The 22,080-nt window shown below is 34.4% G+C and overlaps 4 protein-coding genes and 2 pseudogenes across 5 annotated transcripts; all 6 read left to right on the forward strand.

The window, feature by feature from the left end:
- Positions 1-762: 762 nt before the first annotated feature.
- LOC107029331 lies at positions 763-3,725 on the forward strand. Its single transcript, XM_015230723.1, has 5 exons — positions 763-933; positions 2,700-2,814; positions 2,888-2,977; positions 3,123-3,221; positions 3,318-3,725. The coding sequence occupies exons 1-5, from the start codon at positions 866-868 to the stop codon at positions 3,429-3,431; spliced, it is 486 nt and encodes a 161-aa protein (XP_015086209.1). The 5' UTR covers positions 763-865; the 3' UTR covers positions 3,432-3,725.
- Positions 3,726-5,948: 2,223 nt separating this feature from the next.
- LOC107029851 lies at positions 5,949-8,788 on the forward strand (annotated as a pseudogene).
- Positions 8,789-11,397: 2,609 nt separating this feature from the next.
- Positions 11,398-13,455, forward strand: LOC107031015 (1-aminocyclopropane-1-carboxylate oxidase homolog). Its single transcript, XM_015232210.1, has 3 exons — positions 11,398-12,178; positions 12,321-12,642; positions 12,929-13,455. Exons 1-3 carry the CDS (start codon positions 11,631-11,633, stop codon positions 13,184-13,186), a joined length of 1,128 nt encoding a protein of 375 aa, XP_015087696.1. The 5' UTR covers positions 11,398-11,630; the 3' UTR covers positions 13,187-13,455.
- A 302-nt stretch (positions 13,456-13,757) lies between these two features.
- Positions 13,758-17,090, forward strand: LOC107031017 (annotated as a pseudogene).
- LOC107031020 (1-aminocyclopropane-1-carboxylate oxidase homolog) lies at positions 16,621-19,739 on the forward strand. 2 transcript variants are annotated; one of them, XM_027911739.1, is made up of 4 exons: positions 16,621-16,710; positions 17,687-18,690; positions 18,926-19,247; positions 19,362-19,739. In XM_027911739.1, the coding sequence occupies exons 2-4, from the start codon at positions 18,143-18,145 to the stop codon at positions 19,611-19,613; spliced, it is 1,122 nt and encodes a 373-aa protein (XP_027767540.1). In that variant the 5' UTR covers positions 16,621-16,710; positions 17,687-18,142; the 3' UTR covers positions 19,614-19,739. The 2 variants fall into 2 exon arrangements, with proteins under 2 accessions (XP_027767540.1, XP_027767541.1); XM_027911740.1 differs by lacking the exon at positions 16,621-16,710 and having other exon boundaries at positions 17,236-18,500; positions 18,612-18,690.
- Positions 19,740-19,909: 170 nt separating this feature from the next.
- Positions 19,910-21,960, forward strand: LOC107031016 (1-aminocyclopropane-1-carboxylate oxidase homolog). Its single transcript, XM_015232211.2, has 3 exons — positions 19,910-20,937; positions 21,068-21,389; positions 21,493-21,960. The coding sequence occupies exons 1-3, from the start codon at positions 20,390-20,392 to the stop codon at positions 21,742-21,744; spliced, it is 1,122 nt and encodes a 373-aa protein (XP_015087697.1). The 5' UTR covers positions 19,910-20,389; the 3' UTR covers positions 21,745-21,960.
- The last annotated feature ends 120 nt before the right edge of the window (positions 21,961-22,080 follow it).

Below are 22,080 nucleotides of genomic sequence, written 5' to 3' on the forward strand. Positions count from 1 at the left end.
TGTGTTCGATATGGAAAAAAATATTTTTTACGATAAATTCAAGTAATTAAATTGCAAGTAGTTTCATGAAATGCTTACAATTAGCTTTTTGAGGTAAATTTAAATTAATGAGGTTTTAATATTAATATTGAATATCTTATAATAAATAAAAATATTATAATATCTTCTATAGCGATAAATCACATTTCATTATACTATTCATGCTCTAGAAATAATTTTAATAATTTTTAATTAAAGAAAGTTTAGATGAACTCCCTATGTATGCCTTGGCCCTTATTAGGTCCAAAGTAATTCTCACCAACTTAGCTTTTTATTATTATTATTATTAAAGCTCGCTACGTAATTTACACAAATTTTTAAAAGCCTCACAATAATATTATTTTTTTCTTCTTCAAATATAAAACTTAATCAATTCATTTGTGTATTACTAAAAATAATAATAAAATCTTTCAATTCTTCATTTCAAACTTCTTCGACTATGTCTCTTGTTATCTTGTAATGTTATTACTTTATAACTATCAATTTCTTAAAAGAAATATATTATGGTATGAAAATTCCATAACTATTGTGCATATTTAGTTATTAATATTCTTATTTTTTAACGTGAATTTAAATATAATGTAAATAAATATTAAAATCAAACACAAAAAATAAAGTTAAAAAAGTGACTTCAAATACTAAAGTTTGAATTCCCCAATACTAAGGGGACCAAAGAACAATTTTTTTTACTCTAATAAGTATTACTACTACCTATAAATTAAAGGAAAACAAAGACCAACAAGATCCCTGTTTTTTCTCTCTGTTTGAATTCATCTTTGTTTTCTCTTTTATAGAGAGAGAAATTTGAATCCCCATTTACATTGTAATGGCGACCATGTCATTCGTTGGAAGACTTCTCTTCGTATCCGTCTTTGTTCTCTCCGCTTATCAAGAGTAAGTTCTTCATTTTTCATATTCAGATCTGCTCTGTTTTTAGTTTTTTTTTTCAAAATATGAAAAAGTAAACACACGAATAAGCCGAAGAATCCCAAAGGGTTTCAATATTTACTATATATTTATACACAATAATTTTAGTTTTGTATGAATAGTGTAATTTTTCGCCAGAGTGGTAGGATGTGTATAGTGAGGAAAGCTAGGGTTTTGTTCTGTGCTTTAGGAGATAGATCGTAAATTTTAATGTAATTGACTATACACGTTGACCTTATGCATATTATGTAATTGATGACAGTATGAGTTGCAATTTGCAATTCTTTTGGTTAGTTTCTACTGGCCAGAATGCAGATCCGCTTATTTGTTTTGGTGAGGTGTTGGAATATTATTGTTGTTTTGTCGTAAGTTAGCTTTTGGAGTTGAGTTAAAGCTTGAAGTTCAATTTTTTAGCATGGTGTCTTTGTTAGTTTGCGTGCTTATAGCTTATATTGAGTAAATGAGTGTTGTAATTGAGATTCAAATCTGGGATCTTTAGGTTGTTAGTTGTTGCTACTATGCCTTGAATACTCCGCCATTGGGGAGTAGATCCTGCTCGTGTTTGTACTTGGTTTGAGTTGATTTGTTAACAGAGTTGGATGACTAAGTTTTGGATGAATTAGTGTAATGATTTGGAATCAGCTCACTTGGTTGTGATTGGAGATCTCTCAATGTTTTTGAAGTTGATTTTCTTGACTTCGATGTTGAAGTTGGAACTTTTTGGTTGGAATTGTGTGTTTTTGCTCTGTGTGTTGATCCATTCAAGATGTAGATTTACAACTATATGACTGGATATATGGTGCAAAGATTACATAGCTTGAGTCAAGGTTTGTGTTCTTTGTACTTGTGTTAGAATTGATTGAGGCATGCTTATAAAGCTGGCACTTGATGTGTTGTTAACACTACCCGGTAAAGTAGATCTGTTATTGGATTTTTATATTGGTAGAGGAAATTACATTGCGAAGTTTAAATGTGAGGCCCAATCTAGATTCTTGAATTTGGTATTGGTGTTAAGGCTGTCAATGGTACAGTATGTGTGTTCTATGGTGTAAACTATTACCACTCTCTCTACTGAGTCTGTTATGGAATACTTGCGAATACTCATTTTCAAATTGATTGAACAAACATACCCTTTTATGATGCACTTCTTAAGTTTATAGTTATGTATAGTACTTGTTAGTTTGGAAGCTAATTCTGAAGGACATAATGATGAGTTGCATAATGTTTCTTTTGCTCCATTTCATGTGCATATATCTGACCTTCCTCAAGCCTTTGAAAAGTCAATAACTTGCATATAAACTTTCCTCTTTGGTTTGTGTGGCCCGATATAGAAAATACAGCCTACTTCCTTGACTCTCTTTCTTGAGTCCTGTACTACCAAATAGCTATAGATGAAGCAAAAAGGAATATGTTGGAGGTCAATAACACAACTGAAATGGTGTTAAACATAAAACATGTACCAGAGTGCCAATTGCGTGGCACTTCTATCTACTGAGCTTCGATGCTTAGTTCATTGATTGATATTACATAGAATGTTTCGGGCTGAAGAATTTATGAAAAGTTAAATTATTGACTGTCTTGGACTGCAACATTGGGATGTAGTCTGCGTACATAATGTAGTCTGCGTACATAATGCTAGGGAGTAGGGAAACTTTCTAAATTATGTTATAATTTCTTTGCCCTTATATTTTATTCGTAAACCGGTCATTATTCATCAACTGCTCTGGTTATAGGTTCAGTGAATTTGGGTCTGATGGCGGACCAGCAGCAAAGGCATTAGGACCAAAGTTCAATGTTTTGTCAAAGCATGTGGCAACACACATCGGATTTGAATTACCCCATGTAGAGGTATCACTTTGGCTCAACTTATTTGACCTTCTTTCTTAGTTCTACCTAACTTAACATGATATGTTATTTACAGATGAAACATCTAATTTTGGGGGCCATAGTTTTGAAGGGTCTTGGAAGCCTTTTATTCGTCTTCGGCAGCACTCTTGGAGCTCTTCTTCTGGTTTGTATCTTACTATCCGTCATTTTCTTGTTGGATTTACTTTGTATAGTAGCTTTCGTGGGGTTTCTTTTTTGGGAAACTATTTTGTCTGAACCTTTTTGTCTCATACCTCACTTATCCTTATCTTGTTTGTTTGCTTACACAGCTGGTACATCAGGCCGTTGCTTCCCCAGTTTTGTACGACTTCTACAACTATGATGTTGACAAGAAGGAATTCGTTCAACTCTTTTTCAAATTTTCTCAGGTTAGCCATTGGTTTGCTCTTCTAACTTTACGTTCATCTGGTATTCGTATCTGCAATGTATTGATAAAAGGTACGTCTCTTCACTCGTTTGAACAGAACTTGGCGTTGCTAGGTGCACTATTGTTTTTCATCGGCATGAAGAACTCAATGCCCAGGAGATCATCCTCCTCATCTTCAAAGAAGAAGGGTCCAAAGGCAAAAGCAAATTAAGAAGGGAAGGTGCATTTTTGTTGCAACGGTTTCACGATTTCATATTTTTCCTGCAGTTTTACGATGTATTGTTCTATTTTCGGTTGAACCCAACCCTTTTTAGCATATTCATCTTTGTTTTTTTTCCTTTAGCCGGCAATTTTAAACGTTTGAACCAACACTATTTAGGTATCAACAGTGCAATATGAGAAAAATCTAGTTGATATTTACATTGTTATCATCTGTAGCCATGTTGGTTCTTTTCGCAGCAGTTGTACTATTTCATGTACTGATTGAAAATGTTGCTTGTACTAATATATTTTTAGTATAATGAATAAGTAAAAGTAATATATTTTTATATAATGAACGAGTAAAAATGAACGGAGAATCATTTGCCAAATGTAAAGTACCTACAACAGTAATGGAGGTGCGCACTAAATAAAAACACATTGTAGGTATGCTGCAGTAAATTTTCTTGGCGTACCAACCTGGATTATAATGTGGGATTTGAGTTTCGTGTTTGAGCTCGAGGTCTTAGTATGAAAAAAATACTATTGAAAGCGTCATTAGTCTGGCGATGTACAGTTCAACTTTAATTAATGTTGTTGGAGTTCTTATCGGCTCATTTTGTTGGGTTATGAGTCTTTTTCCCTTCTTATGTGGATAAATAAAAGCCCAATTTGGACCAACCAATTTTTGCCCATAGGCCCATTCTTATGAGGCAAATATAAGCCTATTTAGGTCTTATTTTCATATACACAGAGAGTTTTTTCAGCAGCCAAAAAGAGAGAAAGAGAGCAGTTTTCGCAGTCAAAATTCAGCCATAACAGCCAACTTCAAATTGCGATTCCCGCTTCGTTTCTTGTCCGATTGAGCTGATTTTTGGACAGCATATCATCTTCATCTCAATCTTTGATTAGGAACTGACAGAGTTGGATTTGGTGGCCTGCAGCTTCAGTTTTGCTGTCGTGAACAGTAGCTGCGAAACTGGTGATTTTGCTCCTTTAATTCTCTAGATTTGGTGCAATCTTATTTTGTTGTTGCTCGTTGTTTGGAACTTGTTTTGTGGCCAATTTTGGAGAACAATATTGTACCTCTTGGTGATTATAGTGGAGCTTTTGGTCCCGTGGTTTTTTACTCTTCACATCGAAGGGTTTTCCACGTAAATCTTGGTGTCTTGTGTGATTGGTTTATTATTGCTTTGTTATATTTGTTTGGTTGAATTACTTGCTGCCTTACTATCATATTGCTTGTGGTTGTTTGTCTTCTCTTGGTTCAAATCGAAAAGGGAAAGTATAGACTTGGGTATTCTTCCGCTGTTATCCTGTCAGACATTCTTTGTTAGTGCCTTGTCTTTCCCAACACATTTAACTTATTTTCGCCATCTCAAAATAAGTGCTATTTAATTAAAATTACTGCTATTATTATTATTATTATTATTATTATTTAATAAATATTTTTTAAAAATTGAACATTGTTGAAAAGATATTGTCAGATTATAAAAAAATACATATTTTCATGTTTGTTTTGTCCATGACATATAGAAAACAATTTCTTTATTTTTATAGCATAAGACTATAATTGCATGTATACGACCCTTTTCGAACTTCAATTTAAATTTCATCAATTATATTATTGTATATCGCTATATTCGTTCATAACAAATAAATAACATGTTAATTATTATGAAAAGTTCTTCCATTTCTGATTCCAGTGTACCATCATCCAACCAAAAAATACGGTTTATCTTGAATTTCAGAAAAATAAAAGTTAAATACATAAACAATTTTTTTTAACATAACTTTAGCTAACATTTATGTTCTCCGACTTTGTATGTACACAAATTAACAATTAAATTTGTATAAAGCTGAATAAACATTATATGTGACATTATTATTAGAGAAAAGTAGTGAAAATACGCTTAAATATGGTGTGAATTATTAGTTCCATCATCGAACTATTAATAGCCTTAAGAACACCCATTTACTTGATTAACTAAATTTAAATACACCTCCGATCTTGCAATATGAATAAAATGATATCACATTGTTTGAGGAGCCCTAGATGCTGTCGGAGTAAAGGACTCCTAATCCTCGCCAAGCTTAGTAGTGTTTTCAACAATTCTCTCGACCTTTTATTAAGGAACTCGTGCTTCTACGAGAGTTTGAGACCACTTGTATGTCATGTGACAAATCAGGAGTGTTTCTAAATTTAGTTAGTTAAATAAAAAAAGTGTTTTCAAGACTATCAGCTGGTCAAAAATAAAATTACTAATTTATGTCTAGTCAAAAAGTATTTCCAATACTTCATTCTTATCGTGATATTTTCTATGATATTATTTTAAACATTAAATAGCAATATACGTGGTAAGCAACAGACTTTATAAATTATTGCTCATACACGTGAAATACACCATTTAAAATTTTAAATAATATAAACTCATTGCACCACTAGTCCACTAGGATTTAACTGAAATATTTGCTGCTTAAAGTCAATTTTTTTGCCAAACAAGTGGCTATTAATTAATATGTTTGAAATGAATCTTATTCTTATCATCTATCTAACCTTTTATAAAACTTGCATCAAATATATATAGGATTTTTTTGTTCAAAAGAGATTTGAATTTAATTTCCTCAGTGAAACTTTTGATTCCGTCACTGTACAAAATGGTACAACAAATTCAAGACACGTCCTCATCAAACTATGATAAAAATATAGAACTAAAAGCCTTTGATGACACGAAAGCCGGTGTTAAAGGCCTTGTTGATGCTGGAATTACTCAAGTACCTCGGATATTCATCCATCCAGAGGTTTCAGGCTCGGAGCCTGGAGGAAACACGTTTTGTTTTTCCAATAATAGATCTCGAAAACATCAATAAAGATCCTATCAAGCACAAAGAGATTGTTAAAAAAGTTGGTGATGCTTCAGAGACATGGGGATTCTTCCAAGTGATCAATCATGGTATTCCGATGTCAGTCCTGGATGAAATGCTACGAGGAGCACGAGGTTTCTTTGAGCAAGATATTGACGTTAAGAAGAAATATTATCATCGCGATTATACACGGAGAGTGGTGTATAATAGCAATTTTGATTTGTATAACCCTAAGGCTTTAGCAGTAAATTGGAGAGACTCACTTTATTCTACTATGGGTCCTGAGCCTTTTAACCCTGAGGAATTGCCTGAGGCTTGCAGGTATGTATTTTCAGAAAATTACTCTGTCTTCATTTTATATGACACTCTTTTCATTTTGAGATGTTTTAAAATGTTTGATACCATTCGATGGTGATGTGTTGGTTATTGACCTAAATTTTCAATTATTGCTTTAGTATTTTCTTTCACGTCTATCAATAATATGCGCCGTCCATTTCATTTTATGTGATATTATTATATGTTACTCTTTGAAAAGTCAAAAAGTTTCTTCATTAACCATATTTTATATCTAGATTATTTTGAATTATTAACTATTGTGAGTTAGTACTTTTTGTAAGCATGATTTTCAAATATGTAAATCTAATTTTAGAAAAATTCAAGAATTTGTCTGAATTCACAATGAAAGTTAAGTTGGTTGACCCTCGTACTCCAATGAAAATCAATTTATATCTTAAACTCTATTTTCAGTCAGATACTATATCATATTAAATAAAGACATAGTACATATAAACATTATCTTTAACTTGGTGTCAGTTGACAACTATGACCCTTAATTTTATATGTACACAAGTAGACACTCAAACTTGTATAAAATTGAACAAATTGACACATTCGTCCTACATGGCACCCTACATGAAAATTTTGTGTCCTTCGTGTATTATGCCATGTAAGACACGAGTGTTTACTTGTTCAATTTTATACAAGTTTAAGTGTCTACTTGTGCACATCCAAAGTTAAGAGTCAGAATTGTCAACTGACGCCAAGTTAAGGGTCATATTTATGTCTTATGCCTAAACTAAAATACACATGGAATAACTAAACTAATAAGAAATGATGCATATTGTATACCTTTCTTTTCAAAACTTATTATTTTTATAAACTTTATTACTTACATTCTTGAAGGGAAATAGTAATGGAGTACTCACACCATGTAATGAAAATGGGATGCACTCTGCTTGAGTTACTCTCAGAGTCTCTTGGTCTAAAAACAAGTCATCTCAAAGAAATGGAATGTTCAGAGGGTCTTAGCATTTTGTGCAATTACTATCCATCATGTCCACAGCCAGATTTAACCATAGGTCTTAGCAAACATACAGACAATGATTTCTTCACAATCCTTCTACAAGATGATATTGGAGGTCTCCAAGTTCTTCATCACAATCATTGGGTTGATGTTCCTCCTACAACTGGAGCTTTAGTTATCAATATCGGAGACGTTCTCCAGGCAAGTCTCTTACTTCTTAATAATCATTTGGATTCAGGATCTAGAGTCAGTACATATGTGATGAACGAGTATGATATATAGTATCACATGTATTTATAAGACAAGTCTTTTTCTTATTCTTACTTCCTAGCTAGTCGAATTCAGGATCTAGAGTTAGTACATTTGTGATGAACGAGTATGATATATATATAGTATCACATGTATTTATAAACAAGTCTTTTTCTTATTCTAACTTCCTAGCTAGTCGAATTCAGGATCAAGAGTCAGTAGGTGAAGGAGTATGATAGTATCGTATATATGTATAAGACAAGTCTTTTTTCTTATTCTTACTTCCTAGCTAGTCGAATTCAGGATCTAGAGTCAGTAGGTGAAGAAGGAATATGATAGTATCACATGTATGTATAAGACCAGTCTTTTTCTTATTCTTACTTCCTAGCTAGTCGAATTCAGGATCGAGAGCCAGTAGGCGAAAGAAGGAGTATGATAGTATCACTTGTATGTATAAAAAAGTATTTTTTCTTATTCTTACTTGTTAACCAATCGCATTCAGAATCTATAATCACTAGGTGAAAAATGAGTATAAATAGGGTCATAATCAACTTTTATTATATTTGTGTGAATTTTGTATTTTTTCAGCTCATATCAAATGACAAGTACAAAAGTGTAGATCATAGAGCATTGTCAAACAAAATAGGTCCAAGAATATCAATAGCAAGCTTTTTTAGCTCAGGGCCATTGCCATCTTCCAAACTCTATGGACCAATTGAGGAGTTACTATCAGAGAACAATCCTCCAAAGTATCGTGCAACGACATTGAAGGACTTATATGATCATTTCAGCCAGAAAGGACTTGATGGAACTTCAAATCTATCTCACTACAAAATCTAAACGTTAGGGTTCGTTTGGTTCACATTCTAGTTATGTGCGGATTGTAATGCAAGAACTTCTTTTTAATGGATAATAAATAAACATGACACATGATTTATTTATGCTTAATATGACTTCTGGAGTATACTGTTCGGAGAAATCTTAGTAGCTCAGACCTCAGTTGATTGACTATCTGAAAGTGAAAAAGATCGGATCCATGAGAGCAATTAAGCATATTCTGTTGTTACTCCTGAAACATGACATATTTTTATAAAAAAAGAGTAAAACAGAGCATGTTTAATTGGCTATCATGGATCTATCTCCGTTTTTAAATAGTCAACCAACTAAACTACTAAGAAATGAAAATATTTATCCGCATGGAGTTGTAAAATTCTTGTGAACTGGGAGGATTCGGAGTCATGAAACAGAAAATTGTGTCTCCAACTTGCAGCTGGAACACAAGGTTTATACAAATCAAGATTGCTAGTATAAAATACTTTTCTCTCCTAAGTTTATTCTCTTTTTTAAAATCTGAAATGACGTCTGATTAAGGACGGAGGAATTTCAATCATCTCAACATAATCTATATTCGTCATTTTGAATTTTTCATATCGATGTACTGGACGTTTGGCCATGACAACCAAAAAAATTGTTGAGTAACAATTAAAATTTCACAATATATTAATATAGTACTCAACTTTTTATTTAGCAAAATAATAATCCTAAAAATTAGATAAATATTACTAGGATGATAAATAAATATTAATATTAAACATAAATACTTGGACAAGTGATAAAGAGGGTGTAAAAGAATAACATACACTGCCAAATGCTTCATTGTTGCAATTTCTCCAAAAAAGATGACTCTTGACAACTATATTTCTTTTAGAGAAAATAACATAAAAGCCTCCTTAAATTTAATCGAATAACTTATTTTAATATTTAAATCACACGAGCGCTTAAATATCCTTTTATAATTTTAAAGTGAATTAAATGCACCACTAAAGAATGATGTGGTAAATAGATTGAGTTCACTCACCTGTCATTTTTATAAAAACCTACATGTGTATTTTTTTATAGATTAAAATATAATTAATATTTTAAATATTCATATATATTTAAAATTGAATTATTTATCTTAATTCTCGTATTATTATTTTTGATATTATATTTTCCAACAATAGGGGCTTAGAAGAGAAAATCAAAGTAAAACAAAAAATAGGGAATTGAATTAATTAACCTTTCTTTTTATGAAATAAGTTGCGCACAAATTTTATTATCAAATCAAAGAAAGAAAGAGGAAATATATATAGAAGGACCACAAAAAGATATAGTTTAGTGGATGAAGTTGTTCCTCCCTTAATTCGAGGTCTCGTGTTCAACCAGCCATGAGTATAGAGAAATTCTTTAGGGAACGCTTTCCCCCAAAATGGGACCGTACGGCCTACACTGAGCAAATTCGGAATAGTTAAGCTCTAATAAAAGTATCGAATACCGAATAAGAAATCACACACATTGATTCTCAAACACGTGTATTTCATATTTTGTTCGATTTTTTAAAAAAAATCACAGACACAAAAAAATAAATATTTTAATGTGTGATTTATAACATAAAATTCAGAAAAATGCTCAAAACACAACATACAACATAACAACACAAATTAATCAATAGTAATTTAGCTACAAACCCCTTTTAGGTAAGTATAAAAGATTAGGCTAAAACAAAAAACACATCAGGAAGAAATGATATTTACAAAATCTTCTCATTCTCTCAATGCAAAAGTTTTGTGGAAAATGTCTACTTGTTTCCTATTTTTTCCCTTGTCCAAACACCTAACTTTTTATAAAAAATAAATAAACGAATACAATCAAAACACAGAATAATGCTCCGTATGTCTTATTATCATGACATATTTTCTTTTTAATTTATCTGAAAAAATGTCATCTTTGTTTTGTTAGAAATAATTGAACTTTAAATTTTCTTTCTCATCTTCATGAGATAATTTATACTATACAAACCTCTAAGGTTTATTTTAAATCAAACTTTTTAAAAGCTTTTCTTTCTTTCTTAAATTTTGTGTTAAGTCAAACGATAGCATATAAATTTAAACGAAAAGAGAACTATATGTGGTATTTGCTTACCTTTTAGGGCGTGTTTAGGAATATATTTTCTTAAATAATAAGTGTGCTCTTTATTTTATTTTTTTACTATTCAATAAATAACTGTTACGAATCTAGCCACAATACACGATCCAATTGATATACTGTCAAATTATCTTTGGAACACCCGGATTAAAAGAATAAACATGTGCACTAAAGATGCCTATATATTGAACATGAACTATCTCATTACGGTTATGCTAGGGGTTATGTTATTTTCTTTTAAATAGCTATTTTGTAATAGCAGTCTAAAATCTCCCTTTTCTAATTTCCTTTTTTTTAAGTTCTTTTATAATCAATACAAACCTTAATTTGTTACATAACACAAAAAATATATTATTTCAAAAACATCTAAGCTAGCATAAAGAACTAAGAGGCTTCTTTATTTTTAGAAGAACCAATTAATTTCTTATTCCACATCTCAATAATTGGAGCTAAAGACACACACAAAAAAGAGTATTGGTCCCTTTTTTTTTTAAAAAAAAATAAATTTATAGATGTACATTCTTATATTTTTTTAATTTATAAACTTATCTTAGCTTTATTGAGGTGTTTTCCAGCTATATGATGTGTCCTTTATCTTTCCAAAAGAGTGGACATAATTCTCCCAAGATAAGGCGGAGCCAGATAGGGTCGAGAGTAATGTATATACAATATTAGTTGAATTTTTTTTGTATTTATTTTTTCATATTCGAATCTCGTTATTTTAGTGAAAATCTTGACTTCGCCATTTGCCATTCAAATTTGTCCATTCTTATAATCTCACAAGTGAAGTAACTTTGTATTTACAATAGTAATGAAAAAGTAGAAGAAAAGATGGTTTTCTCCATGAATGAAGAATTTCAGGCTACATTACAACCAAATTATGATAAACATAGTGAATTAAAAGCCTTTGATGACACAAAAGCTGGTGTTAAAGGACTTGTTGATGCTGGCAATAGTACTGAAGTGCCTCGAATATTCGTTCATCCACGAGAAAGCATACATAACTCCCCAGGCTATACTGAGGAGGAGTTTGTTTTTCCAGTAATAGATCTTGAAGGCATTGATCATCCAATAAGGCATAAAGATATAGTTGACAAAGTTCGAGATGCATCAGAGAAATGGGGATTTTTTCAAGTAGTCAATCATGACATTCCATTACCTGTCCTTGAAGAAATGTTGCAAGGAGCACGAAGATTTTTCGAGCAAGATGTGGAGATAAAGAAACAATATTACACTCGAGATACTACGAAGAAAGTAGCACATGTTAGCAATTTTGATTTGTTTAGCCCCTCTGTTCCAGCAGCAAGCTGGAGAGACTCACTTTACTGTTTTATGTGTCCTAATCCTCCTAGTTCAGAGGAATTTCCCACAGCATGTAGGTATGTTCTAACTCGCACTTGAAACAACACATTATTTTCACAAAAACACTCAAATTTGGCCGATAAGTAAACACTTCAACTTTGAGTATCTAGACACCTCAACTCGTCTAGCCAATTGAGCAGACTAATTTGCATTCTGCAGGGAGATTTTGATTGAATTCTCTAAGAAGATGATGAAATTAGGCTGCTCATTATTCGAGTTATTGTCCGAGGGTCTCGGTCTCAATCCTTGTCATCTTAAAGATATGAACTGTGCTGAAGGGCTATCTATTGCCCAACATTACTATCCAGCATGTCCTCAGCCGGAACTCACCATAGGCACCAGACAGCATTCGGACTGTGTTTTCATTACCGTGCTTCTTCAAGATGATATAGGAGGTCTCCAAGTCCGTCACCAAAATCAGTGGATTGATGTTCCTCCTACACGTGGTGCTCTAGTCGTGAATATTGGAGATCTGTTACAGGTTAGCGTTCGTTTCCTAAAAACTTAAGCTGTGAAAAAGAGTTGTACTTTTACTTACTTAACTATGTCTTCAACATATCCTTTCATGTGCAATCCCGATTAGTCCAATCACGTGAAAATTCTTTTTTTGTTTTGTAATTGGTGGTGGTGAGATGTTGAACTGTGCGATCATATCATGTAAAACCTCAACGGTCACACAATTGAACTCACATTCTTAATTAGACTGATTCGTATAGTGTGTTTTAGGTACTGAGACCAAATTTTGCTTTAACTTTGTCTGATTTCAGCTCATATCGAATGACAAGTATATAAGTGTTGAGCATAGAGTATTGTCGAACAAAGTAGGTCCAAGAATATCAGTGCCGTGTTTCTTCAGCACTGGCGCATTCCCCTCTCCAAGGATTTATGGACCAATTAAGGAATTGTTATCAGAATGTAATCCTCCAAAGTATCGTGCAACCACAGTGAAGGAATATACAGACTATTTCCGCAAGAAAGGCTTCGATGGAACTTCTACACTGCTGGATTACAAGATCCCGTCCTAAAACTTAAGTTATTTCGTGTAAGTCATATCAAAGCTGTAAACTGAACATGTGATGTACAATTAGCTAATAAGATATTCTGTAGCAAGTGGAATCACATCAGGCTTTGATGATCGCCTGATATTGGATTCCATCTATTTCTTTCGAGATTGAATTCAGTGTTAGGCATGGCGATAACCGATAAAAGTGCAAAGGATGACTTTAATTTCACATTCAATGTATTGAGAAAACAAACTCATTTAATCACATGTGCTATAGCCTATCTTCTTAAATATTTTGGTTATTCGTAGTCGTTAACGTGTTGTGCATACTATCAATGGGAACTAGTTCCATGACCACAATTAGCTTAGAGTGATGACTTTTTTTCTTTGGCTTATCTACCTTACATAAGCTATCGCTATATCTTCTAATATCCCCATAAGGGTAGGGATGGCAAGGGGCAGGGCGGGAGCAAATAGGGCAGGCTTAAAATAGGCGGTGCAGGGAGGGTTTCGATATATGTGGGGGTGGGGCGGGTTAAAACTAACTTTTCTAAGCCCAAAGCGGTGCAGGGGGGTGGGGGGGGTGGGTTTGAAAGAACCCTGGCCATTTATCTTTTTGACTTCTCATTTCTATTTCTCTTGAGTCCCAGAAAAGAGAAGCTTACTATTTAATTTAGGGAATATACCCCTCGTTATAAAAGTGACTCATACAATAGTCTATGTTAATAGCTCTTTGACAAATCAACTCTAACTACTATGTGCTACGAAGAGACTTGTGGTCCTAAGGTTGAGAAATCTTTCACCTTTTAGATATTTTTGCAGTAAAAATTAATTAAACTCTAGTCCATGCTTCCTATAAGATCCTAAGAACCTCGGGAATCCTACTTGTTTAACACTCTAGCAAAGAAGATGGCAATCTCTAGAACCGATGATTATCAGGCCACAATTCAGAAAAGTTATGACAAAATGAGTGAGTTAAAAGCCTTTGATGATACTAAGGCAGGTGTTAAAGGGCTTGTTGATGCTGGAATCTCTAAGGTACCTCAAATATTCATTCTACCACCAAAAAGCAGACCGGAATCCTCAAATATACAGTTCAGTTTTTCAGTGATAGATCTTGAAGGAATCAACGAGGACCCAATCAAGCATAAAGAGATTGTGGAAAAAGTTAGAAATGCATCGGAGACATGGGGTTTCTTCCAAGTGGTAAATCATGGCATTCCAAAATCTGTCCTGGAAGGAATGCTGCAAGGAACACGTGAGTTTTTTGAGCAAGATATCGAGGTTAAGAAACAGTATTACACTTGAGATATGACGAAGAAGGTGGTTCACAGTAGCAATTTTGATTTGTATAGCCCTTCTGTCCCAGCTGCAAATTGGAGAGACTCCGTTTTCTTTTCAATGGCTCCTAATCCTCCCAGTCCACAAGAATTTCCAAAACCATGCAGGTAATTTAATATGTATTATGTTGTGATAAAAATCAAGAATTAACCAAGGAAATTTTGGCTCGTTATTTCTTTACTTATAATCAATTTATGCTTGATGTAAGTTGTTAGAATATGTGCGACCACTACTAGTCAACGGACCAGGTCCCTTGACACAGCAAGAACAGTGCGGAAGATTAAACAATATAAAGAACACAACACAATCAGTTTACGTGGAAACCTCCTTGCTCAAGGGAGTAAAACCACGACCTGTTGCACAGGATTTACAACCGTCTTCACTAATCTTCTCAAGCAAAAGTGAAACCTGGTTACAATCAATGTGAGAAAAAGTTATTAATCTCACGATCAAGTAATTTACCTATTACTTGAAGAGCCTAAGCGGATACAACACCGCCCACTAAACCACCTAACTCTAGATGACTTAGAATTTGACTAAGCAACAAACCAATGTTGCCCACTAAATCAGTTAGCCTTAACTGATTTAGACTTTTACAAACCCAAAACAAATATCTGAATCCTTTATAGATTAGGAACAGATTTACAATGTAAGTACATAGACACAAAGCTCTAAATACAACAAAGATTCTTCTTTACTCTATCAGGTCCTTCTGTTGAGTTGAGCAATGTTCTTCCTTGAAGATGGCCTTCTGTTCAAGCTTGTGAATTTTCAGAGAAAATCCAAGTTTAATTTGCCAAGTCTTGAATTTGTGTTTGTTGGAAAGAGATAATATAAATTCCCACAAATTCGTTGAAGTCATCCCATTGGCTGAAGGCCTGCTGTTGGAAAAGCTGTGCACCTACCGCATCAGAGATGACAGCTTTTCTGACAGCTGTCTTTTCGTCCTTTTCACGTCGCAGTCTTGCGGGTACCAGGTCCCTTGCTTGCGGGAACCAGGTCCCTAGCAAACTTTTATATGAGTTCTTGAAAAGGCTTGCTGACTGACTTCCTTCTTTGGATGAATGAATATAATATGGTGTTTGTCATGCTAAAAGTATCAAACATAAAGAGTTATTATCCATTGGACAAACACCCTCCTCCATTCTGATTGGTGTAGTACACTGACACCTTACCAACCTCTGACGTGACGGCTTTACAGCTGTAACCAATTATGTATCTGATGGAGGAAACTCTGCCTGGTACCAGGTCCCTGCATTTGTGAGATATCGAAACATACAATCTCGTCCGCTCTTCTTATTGGTGTAGGATACTGCACTTTTCACCTACCACCTGACATGACAGCTTTTATGACTGTACCCATTTGTATCTGGACGAGAGCACTCTGCCAGGAACCAGGTCCCCGCATTTGTGAGGATCATCAAAACACCTAGAATATAACATTTTCCCCCTTTTTTATGATAGCACACAAATATACCTCACACTGAGTTTATCATTCATCTTAGTGTCAGCAGTTCCAATAACAAGGATCAAATCCATGTTAGATAGATAAGTTTGTTAAATCATCAAAACTTCATATCAAGTTCGAGCTATCATCTTAACTCAGCTTCGAACTAACATAAGTTTTAAAGGATTGTGTTCGGGAAAATTAGAAAATTTAACTATGAAATTGCTGCAGGGAAATACTAATGGACTACTCGAATCATGCCATGAAGTTGGGAAAATCCTTGTTTGAATTATTGTCGGAGGGTCTAGGTCTTAATCCATCTCATCTGAATGATATTGATTGCGCTGAGGGGCTCCGCCTTTTGGGCCATTATTATCCAGCATGCCCTCAACCAGAACTCACCATAGGCACCAATACACATTCTGATAATGATTTTATCACAGTGCTTCTACAAGATCATATCGGAGGACTCCAAGTGCTTCACCAGAATCAGTGGGTTGATGTTCCTTCTACACCTGGTGCTCTTGTCTTGAACATTGGAGATCTTCTGCAGGTTAGTATTCCTTTTCTTTCAAATCTTACATCACCTTGATAAGAATGAACATAACACCTTATTTGGTACCGAAGCTAGTTGTGCTTATTATTGTTGCCTTCTCTTTTCCAGCTCATTTCAAATGACAATTACGTAAGTGTTGAGCACAGAGTATTGTCAAATAAAGTTGGACCAAGAATATCAGTTGCATGTTTCTTCAGTACAGGTCCATTACCATCTTCCAAGCTTTATGAGCCAATTGCTGATTTGTTGTCAGAAGATAATCCTCCGAAATATCATGCCACCACAGTGAAAGACTATGGTGATTACTTCCGTCAAAAGGGTTTAGATGGAACTTCTGTACTGTTGCATTTCAAGATCTAACATAGTAACCGTAACTTATAAGGCATGAAGAATAAAAGAAAACAATAATATAAATTCACAAGGAGACTATGCAATCTCTATGAACCAGCTATTCTATCGTATATACAATCATATACACATATGTAGTGATTCTGTAACACAATATAACTTTTGGTGTGTACGTCGCTGAAGCTTCATAGATGTTGAAAGTAATAATACATATACAGTTTAACTTGACCTCCACTAGCAGATGAACACCTCAATTATCATTGTGATTATCTAGACAGTACAACTTGCACTGCATCTCGCGATCAAATACCTTAACTTTGAAAATGCACATTTAGACACCTTTAAGGAGGTGCATTTCTCAGCATTGGGGTGTTCACAGGGCGAACTTAAACAGAATTAAGGTGTTGAAACATTAACTGTTATGATCTTTGCAAGATTGTCCTCGTGATCTTTGTTATAGTTTCTATTCTTACCAGCAAATAAATGATAGTCAATTACCACTTGTAGCATCGGTCATAATTCATTTCTTTTCTCAACTCTGTAGTTTTTCTTTCCTCTTAATATAGTGTGGCGGGACTACTTGTAAAGAGTAGCAAAAACTAGTTTGAAATTCCGGAGTTTAGGACTGATCGATGTATTTCATACTTACAAAATGATATGTCCTTCCTTCCTTTTGTCTAAAAATTACCATTCTAATACAATGAATTCAGACTCGTGTCAAAGAGTCTGCATCTCAATCCTAGTTATTTCTGTTGAACTGATTGTTACGCGGATTAACCATTTAATTTGGCATATGTTGATGATATCTTTATTTTTACTTCTGTTGACAGAGAGTCGCTAAAGAGTTTAGTGATTGTTTTGAGAAGAAATGAGCAGATATCGGGACAGTTAATGTAGTAGTAACTATCAATGGGAACTAGTTCCATGACCACAGGTTGTTTTCTTTGGCTTGTCTACCTTACATAAGCTACCACTATATCTTCTAATATCCTCATAAGGGACTAAAAAGTAATTTTACTTGTCTGTTTTGTGGTCAAAATTACAAGTATCCAGGAGTCTTAAGTTAGTAGCTCTTTGATAGATAAACTCTAATCATTTTGCTGTAAAAATTAATAGCCCTATAAAGTTTATCATGACTATTTCCTAGTCGACATCCTCTATTTATGCCGGATGGTGAAGATTATATATGTTTTTCATAGTGAGTAGTACTTTTAGTATCCCGTGCAGCCTATGCGATTCTAAGAACCTCAGGTATTCTACTTGTTTATAATACTCTAGCAAAGAAGATGGAAATCTCTAGCACCGATGATTTTCAGACCACAATTCAGAGAAGTTATGACAAAATGAGTGAGTTAAAAGCCTTTGATGATACAAAGGCAGGTATCAAAGGGCTTGTTGATGCTGGAATAACTAAGGTGCCTCGAATATTCATGCTACCACCAAAACACAGACCGGAGTCCTCGGATACACGTGAAACACAGTTCATTTTTCCAGTGATAGACCTTGAAGGCATTGCTAAGGATCCAATCAAACATAAAAAGATTGTGGACAAAGTTCGAGATGCGTCAGAGACATGGGGTTTCTTCCAAGTGGTTAATCATGGCATTCCAACATCTGTTCTGGAAGGAATGCTGCAAGGAACACGTGAGTTTTTTGAGCAAGATATTGAGGTTAAGAATCAGTATTACACTCGAGATATTACGAAAAAGGTGGTTTATTCTTGCAATTTTGATTTGTATAGCCCTTCTGTTCCAGCTGCAAATTGGAGAGACACACTTTTCTGTTTAATGGCTCCTAATCCTCCTAGTCCAGAAGAAGTTCCAACAGCATGCAGGTATGTTCTAAACATTAATTAGAAAAATAACCAACTTCATTTTGTTACCTAATAACTAAATATGTATTATGTTATGACAAAGATCAAGAATAAACTATGCTTATATCGGTAGTTATATCCAAATGTCATATCTTTACAATAATTTTGGTGGATATTGTTAGGAAAAATAAGAAAACTGGATTTTCGGTTAGTTTATGATAACCACTGTTTCACGAGTTTACTGAAATTTCTGCAGCGAAACACTAATGGAGTTCTCTGATCATATCATGAAATTGGGAAAATCCATGTTTGAATTATTGTCTGAGGGTCTAGGTCTCAATACATCTCATCTCAATGATATCGGTTGTGCTGAGGGGCTCGCTGTTTTGGGCCATTACTATCCAGAATGTCCTCAGCCAGAACTCACCATGGGCACCAGTAAGCATTCTGACAATAGTTTTATCACCGTGCTTCTACAAGATCATATCGGAGGGCTTCAAGTGCTTCACCAGAATCACTGGGTTGATGTTCCTCCTACGCCTGGTACTATTGTCGTGAACATTGGAGATCTTCTACAGGCTAATATTGTTTGCCTTTTTGAATATTATACCTACTCGATATGTATGAGTATAATTATTATTTGGTAAAGATTACTAGTTACGTTGTGCTAATTGTTGCTGCTTTTGTTTCAGCTCATATCAAATCACAAGTACATAAGTGTTGAACACAGAGTATTGACAAATAAACTAAGTTCAAGAATATCAGTTGCATGCTTCTTTGGTACAGGTCCAGTGCCATCTTCCAATCTTTATGGACCGATTACTGAGTTGTTGTCCAAAGATAATCCTCCAAAATATCGTGCAACCACAGTGAATGACTACTCTGCTTACTACCGTAAAAAAGGTCTAGATGGAACTTCTGCATTGTTGCATTACAAGATCTAATCATAGTAGTGTAACGATTGAATATATGATGAAAACTGAGAGTTTTAACTTTTGATGTATCTTATGCTGAAGCTTCATAGATGGTGAAACATGACCTGTATCAATATATGATAGAAAATTTATGTAGTCCTTCTCTTTTATGTACTGGCTTTAATTTTTTCTCCGAGGAGTTCTTTCACTTTAGAACATACCGATAAGATAGTGAAAAGCAATATCAAACAGAGGGAGTAATTCACACATAACAGTGTGAGGAAACAGAAGGGGAGAGTACTGTTATAGAAAGGCGTGTGAAATAAAAGAAGGTTAATTCTTCTAAATTCGTAGTAGTCTTTTGAGATTACAAAATACTAAATTTCTCACTATAGTGGTATTATGTTGCTCGACTCAGGTATTATGTTTTCCGCGTTAAAAGGACTTGGTGCCTTATTACTCTCTTGTTCTTGTTATTTGTCGTGGATATTATTCCCACGAGTAATTTTTGTTTTAAACACAATTATATGAGAATTATGAATGTTTTGTTTTTTTCTGCTCGTCTACCTTCTATTTTTGGGACATGTGTGTGGTGAAGAGTGACAGTGGGTTCAGACAGTGACCAGTGAAAGGGACTTAAACAATTTAAAGCTTATCACGAAGATCTACTTGTTTACGGCCTCTTCTTTTTTGTGGATAGGAAGATAGTGCTTTGCATAGAGAGTAGTATTTATAGTATCGTGCGTGGCGTATTAGGTTCTAAGAGCCTTAGGAACTCTATTGTTTATAACATTGTAACAAAGAAGATGGTAGTCTCTAGCACCGATGAATTTCAGGCCACAGTTCAGAAAAGTTATGACAAAATGAGTGAGTTAAAAGCCTTTGATGATACAAAGGCTGGTGTCAAAGGACTCGTTGATGCTGGAATCACTAAAGTGCCTCAAATATTCATTCTACCACCAAATAACAGGACGGAGTCCTTGGATACAAGTGAAAAACAGTTCATTTTCCCAGTGATAGACTTTGAAGGTATTGACGAGGACCCAATAAAGCGTAAAGAGACTATGGGAAAAGTTCGAGATGCATCGGAGACATGGGGTTTCTTCCAAGTGGTAAATCATGGCATTCCAACATCTGTTCTGGAAGGAATGCTGCAAGGAACACGTGAGTTTTTTGAGCAAGATATAGAGGTTAAGAAACAATATTACACTCGAGATATCATGAAGAAGGTGGTTCATAGTAGCAATTTTGATTTGTATAGCCCTTCTGTTCCAGCTGCAAATTGGAGAGACTCCGTTTGCTTTTCAATGGCTCCTAATCCTCCCAGTCCACAAGAATTTCCAAGACCATGCAGGTATGTTTACCTAGTAATTGAATATGTAGTTTTAACTAGAAGTTCGGTACTTAAGAGCCAATCAAGCATAGCATTTCTCTTTTTAAGTATCGAGATGTGCTGTTTCATTAATTTTATAAAATTGCTGCAGGGAAATACTAATGGACTACTCCAAGAATGTGATGGAATTGGGCTGTTCCTTGCTTGGATTATTGTCAGAAGGTCTCGGTCTTGATCCTTGTCATCTCGAAGATATGGATTGCGTGAAGGGGCTCGGTGTTGTGGGCCATTACTATCCACCATGCCCTCAACCAGAACTCACCATAGGCACCAATACACATTCTGATAATGATTTTATCACAGTGCTTCTACAAGATCATATCGGAGGACTCCAAGTCCTTCACCAGAATCAGTGGGTTGATATTCCTCCTACACCTGCTGCTCTTGTGGTGAATATTGGAGATCTTTTGCAGGCTAGTTTTCTTTTTCTTTTCGAGTCTTATATTTACTCAATAAGAATGAAAGTAACGCCTTATTTGGTACTGATACTAGTTGTGCTTATATTTTTTTCCACAGCTCATTTCAAATGACAAGTACATAAGTGTTGAACACAGAGTATTGTCAAATAAAGTTGGACCAAGAATATCAGTTGCAAGCTTCTTCACTACCGGTCCATTTCCATCTTCGAAGCTCTATGGACCAATTGCTGAATTGTTATCAGAAGATAATCCTCCGAAATATCGTGCAACCACAGTGACGGACTATAATGATTACTTCCGTAAGAAGGGTTTAGATGGAACTTCTGCACTGTTGCACTTCAAGATCTAATCCTAGTAATGAAACAATTAAATGTATGATGAATATTACCGAGAATTTAACTTTTTATTATATCTTAAGCTGAAGTTTCATAGATGTTGAAACATGAACTATTATGATCTTTGCAAGATCGTACTCGTGACTGATAAGACTCATAATATAGTGTGGTGCAGAGGGTTTATGACGGATAGATGTATTTCATACTTACAAAATGTTGTTTTCTCCCTTCCTCTTGTCTAAAAAGTACCCTTCTTATGAATTCAGACTCATGTCAAAGGGTCTGCATCTCAGTCCTAGTCATCTCTGTTGAACTGTTTGTAATCATCTCGTCTAAATTGTGGATAAATG

Source organism: Solanum pennellii, chromosome 9 (genome assembly GCF_001406875.1).
Source record: "Solanum pennellii chromosome 9, SPENNV200".
Taxonomy (NCBI): domain Eukaryota; kingdom Viridiplantae; phylum Streptophyta; class Magnoliopsida; order Solanales; family Solanaceae; genus Solanum; species Solanum pennellii.

What these genes read in the sequence shown, in the direction of transcription:
- LOC107029331 (XM_015230723.1), top strand. Translation starts at nt 866, where the DNA reads ATGGCGACCATGTCATTCGTTGGAAGACTTCTCTTCGTATCCGTCTTT. An exon ending in TTGAATTACCCCATGTAGAG is followed by an intron (nt 2,815 to 2,887) that starts GTATCACTTTGG and finishes TGTTATTTACAG; the next exon opens with ATGAAACATCTAATTTTGGG. An exon ending in TCTTTTTCAAATTTTCTCAG is followed by an intron (nt 3,222 to 3,317) that starts GTTAGCCATTGG and finishes TCGTTTGAACAG; the next exon opens with AACTTGGCGTTGCTAGGTGC.
- LOC107031015 (XM_015232210.1), top strand. Translation starts at nt 11,631, where the DNA reads ATGGTTTTCTCCATGAATGAAGAATTTCAGGCTACATTACAACCAAAT. An exon ending in GAATTTCCCACAGCATGTAG is followed by an intron (nt 12,179 to 12,320) that starts GTATGTTCTAAC and finishes TGCATTCTGCAG; the next exon opens with GGAGATTTTGATTGAATTCT. An exon ending in ATATTGGAGATCTGTTACAG is followed by an intron (nt 12,643 to 12,928) that starts GTTAGCGTTCGT and finishes GTCTGATTTCAG; the next exon opens with CTCATATCGAATGACAAGTA.
- LOC107031020 (XM_027911739.1), top strand. Translation starts at nt 18,143, where the DNA reads ATGGAAATCTCTAGCACCGATGATTTTCAGACCACAATTCAGAGAAGT. An exon ending in GAAGTTCCAACAGCATGCAG is followed by an intron (nt 18,691 to 18,925) that starts GTATGTTCTAAA and finishes AAATTTCTGCAG; the next exon opens with CGAAACACTAATGGAGTTCT. An exon ending in ACATTGGAGATCTTCTACAG is followed by an intron (nt 19,248 to 19,361) that starts GCTAATATTGTT and finishes CTTTTGTTTCAG; the next exon opens with CTCATATCAAATCACAAGTA.
- LOC107031016 (XM_015232211.2), top strand. Translation starts at nt 20,390, where the DNA reads ATGGTAGTCTCTAGCACCGATGAATTTCAGGCCACAGTTCAGAAAAGT. An exon ending in GAATTTCCAAGACCATGCAG is followed by an intron (nt 20,938 to 21,067) that starts GTATGTTTACCT and finishes AAATTGCTGCAG; the next exon opens with GGAAATACTAATGGACTACT. An exon ending in ATATTGGAGATCTTTTGCAG is followed by an intron (nt 21,390 to 21,492) that starts GCTAGTTTTCTT and finishes TTTTTTCCACAG; the next exon opens with CTCATTTCAAATGACAAGTA.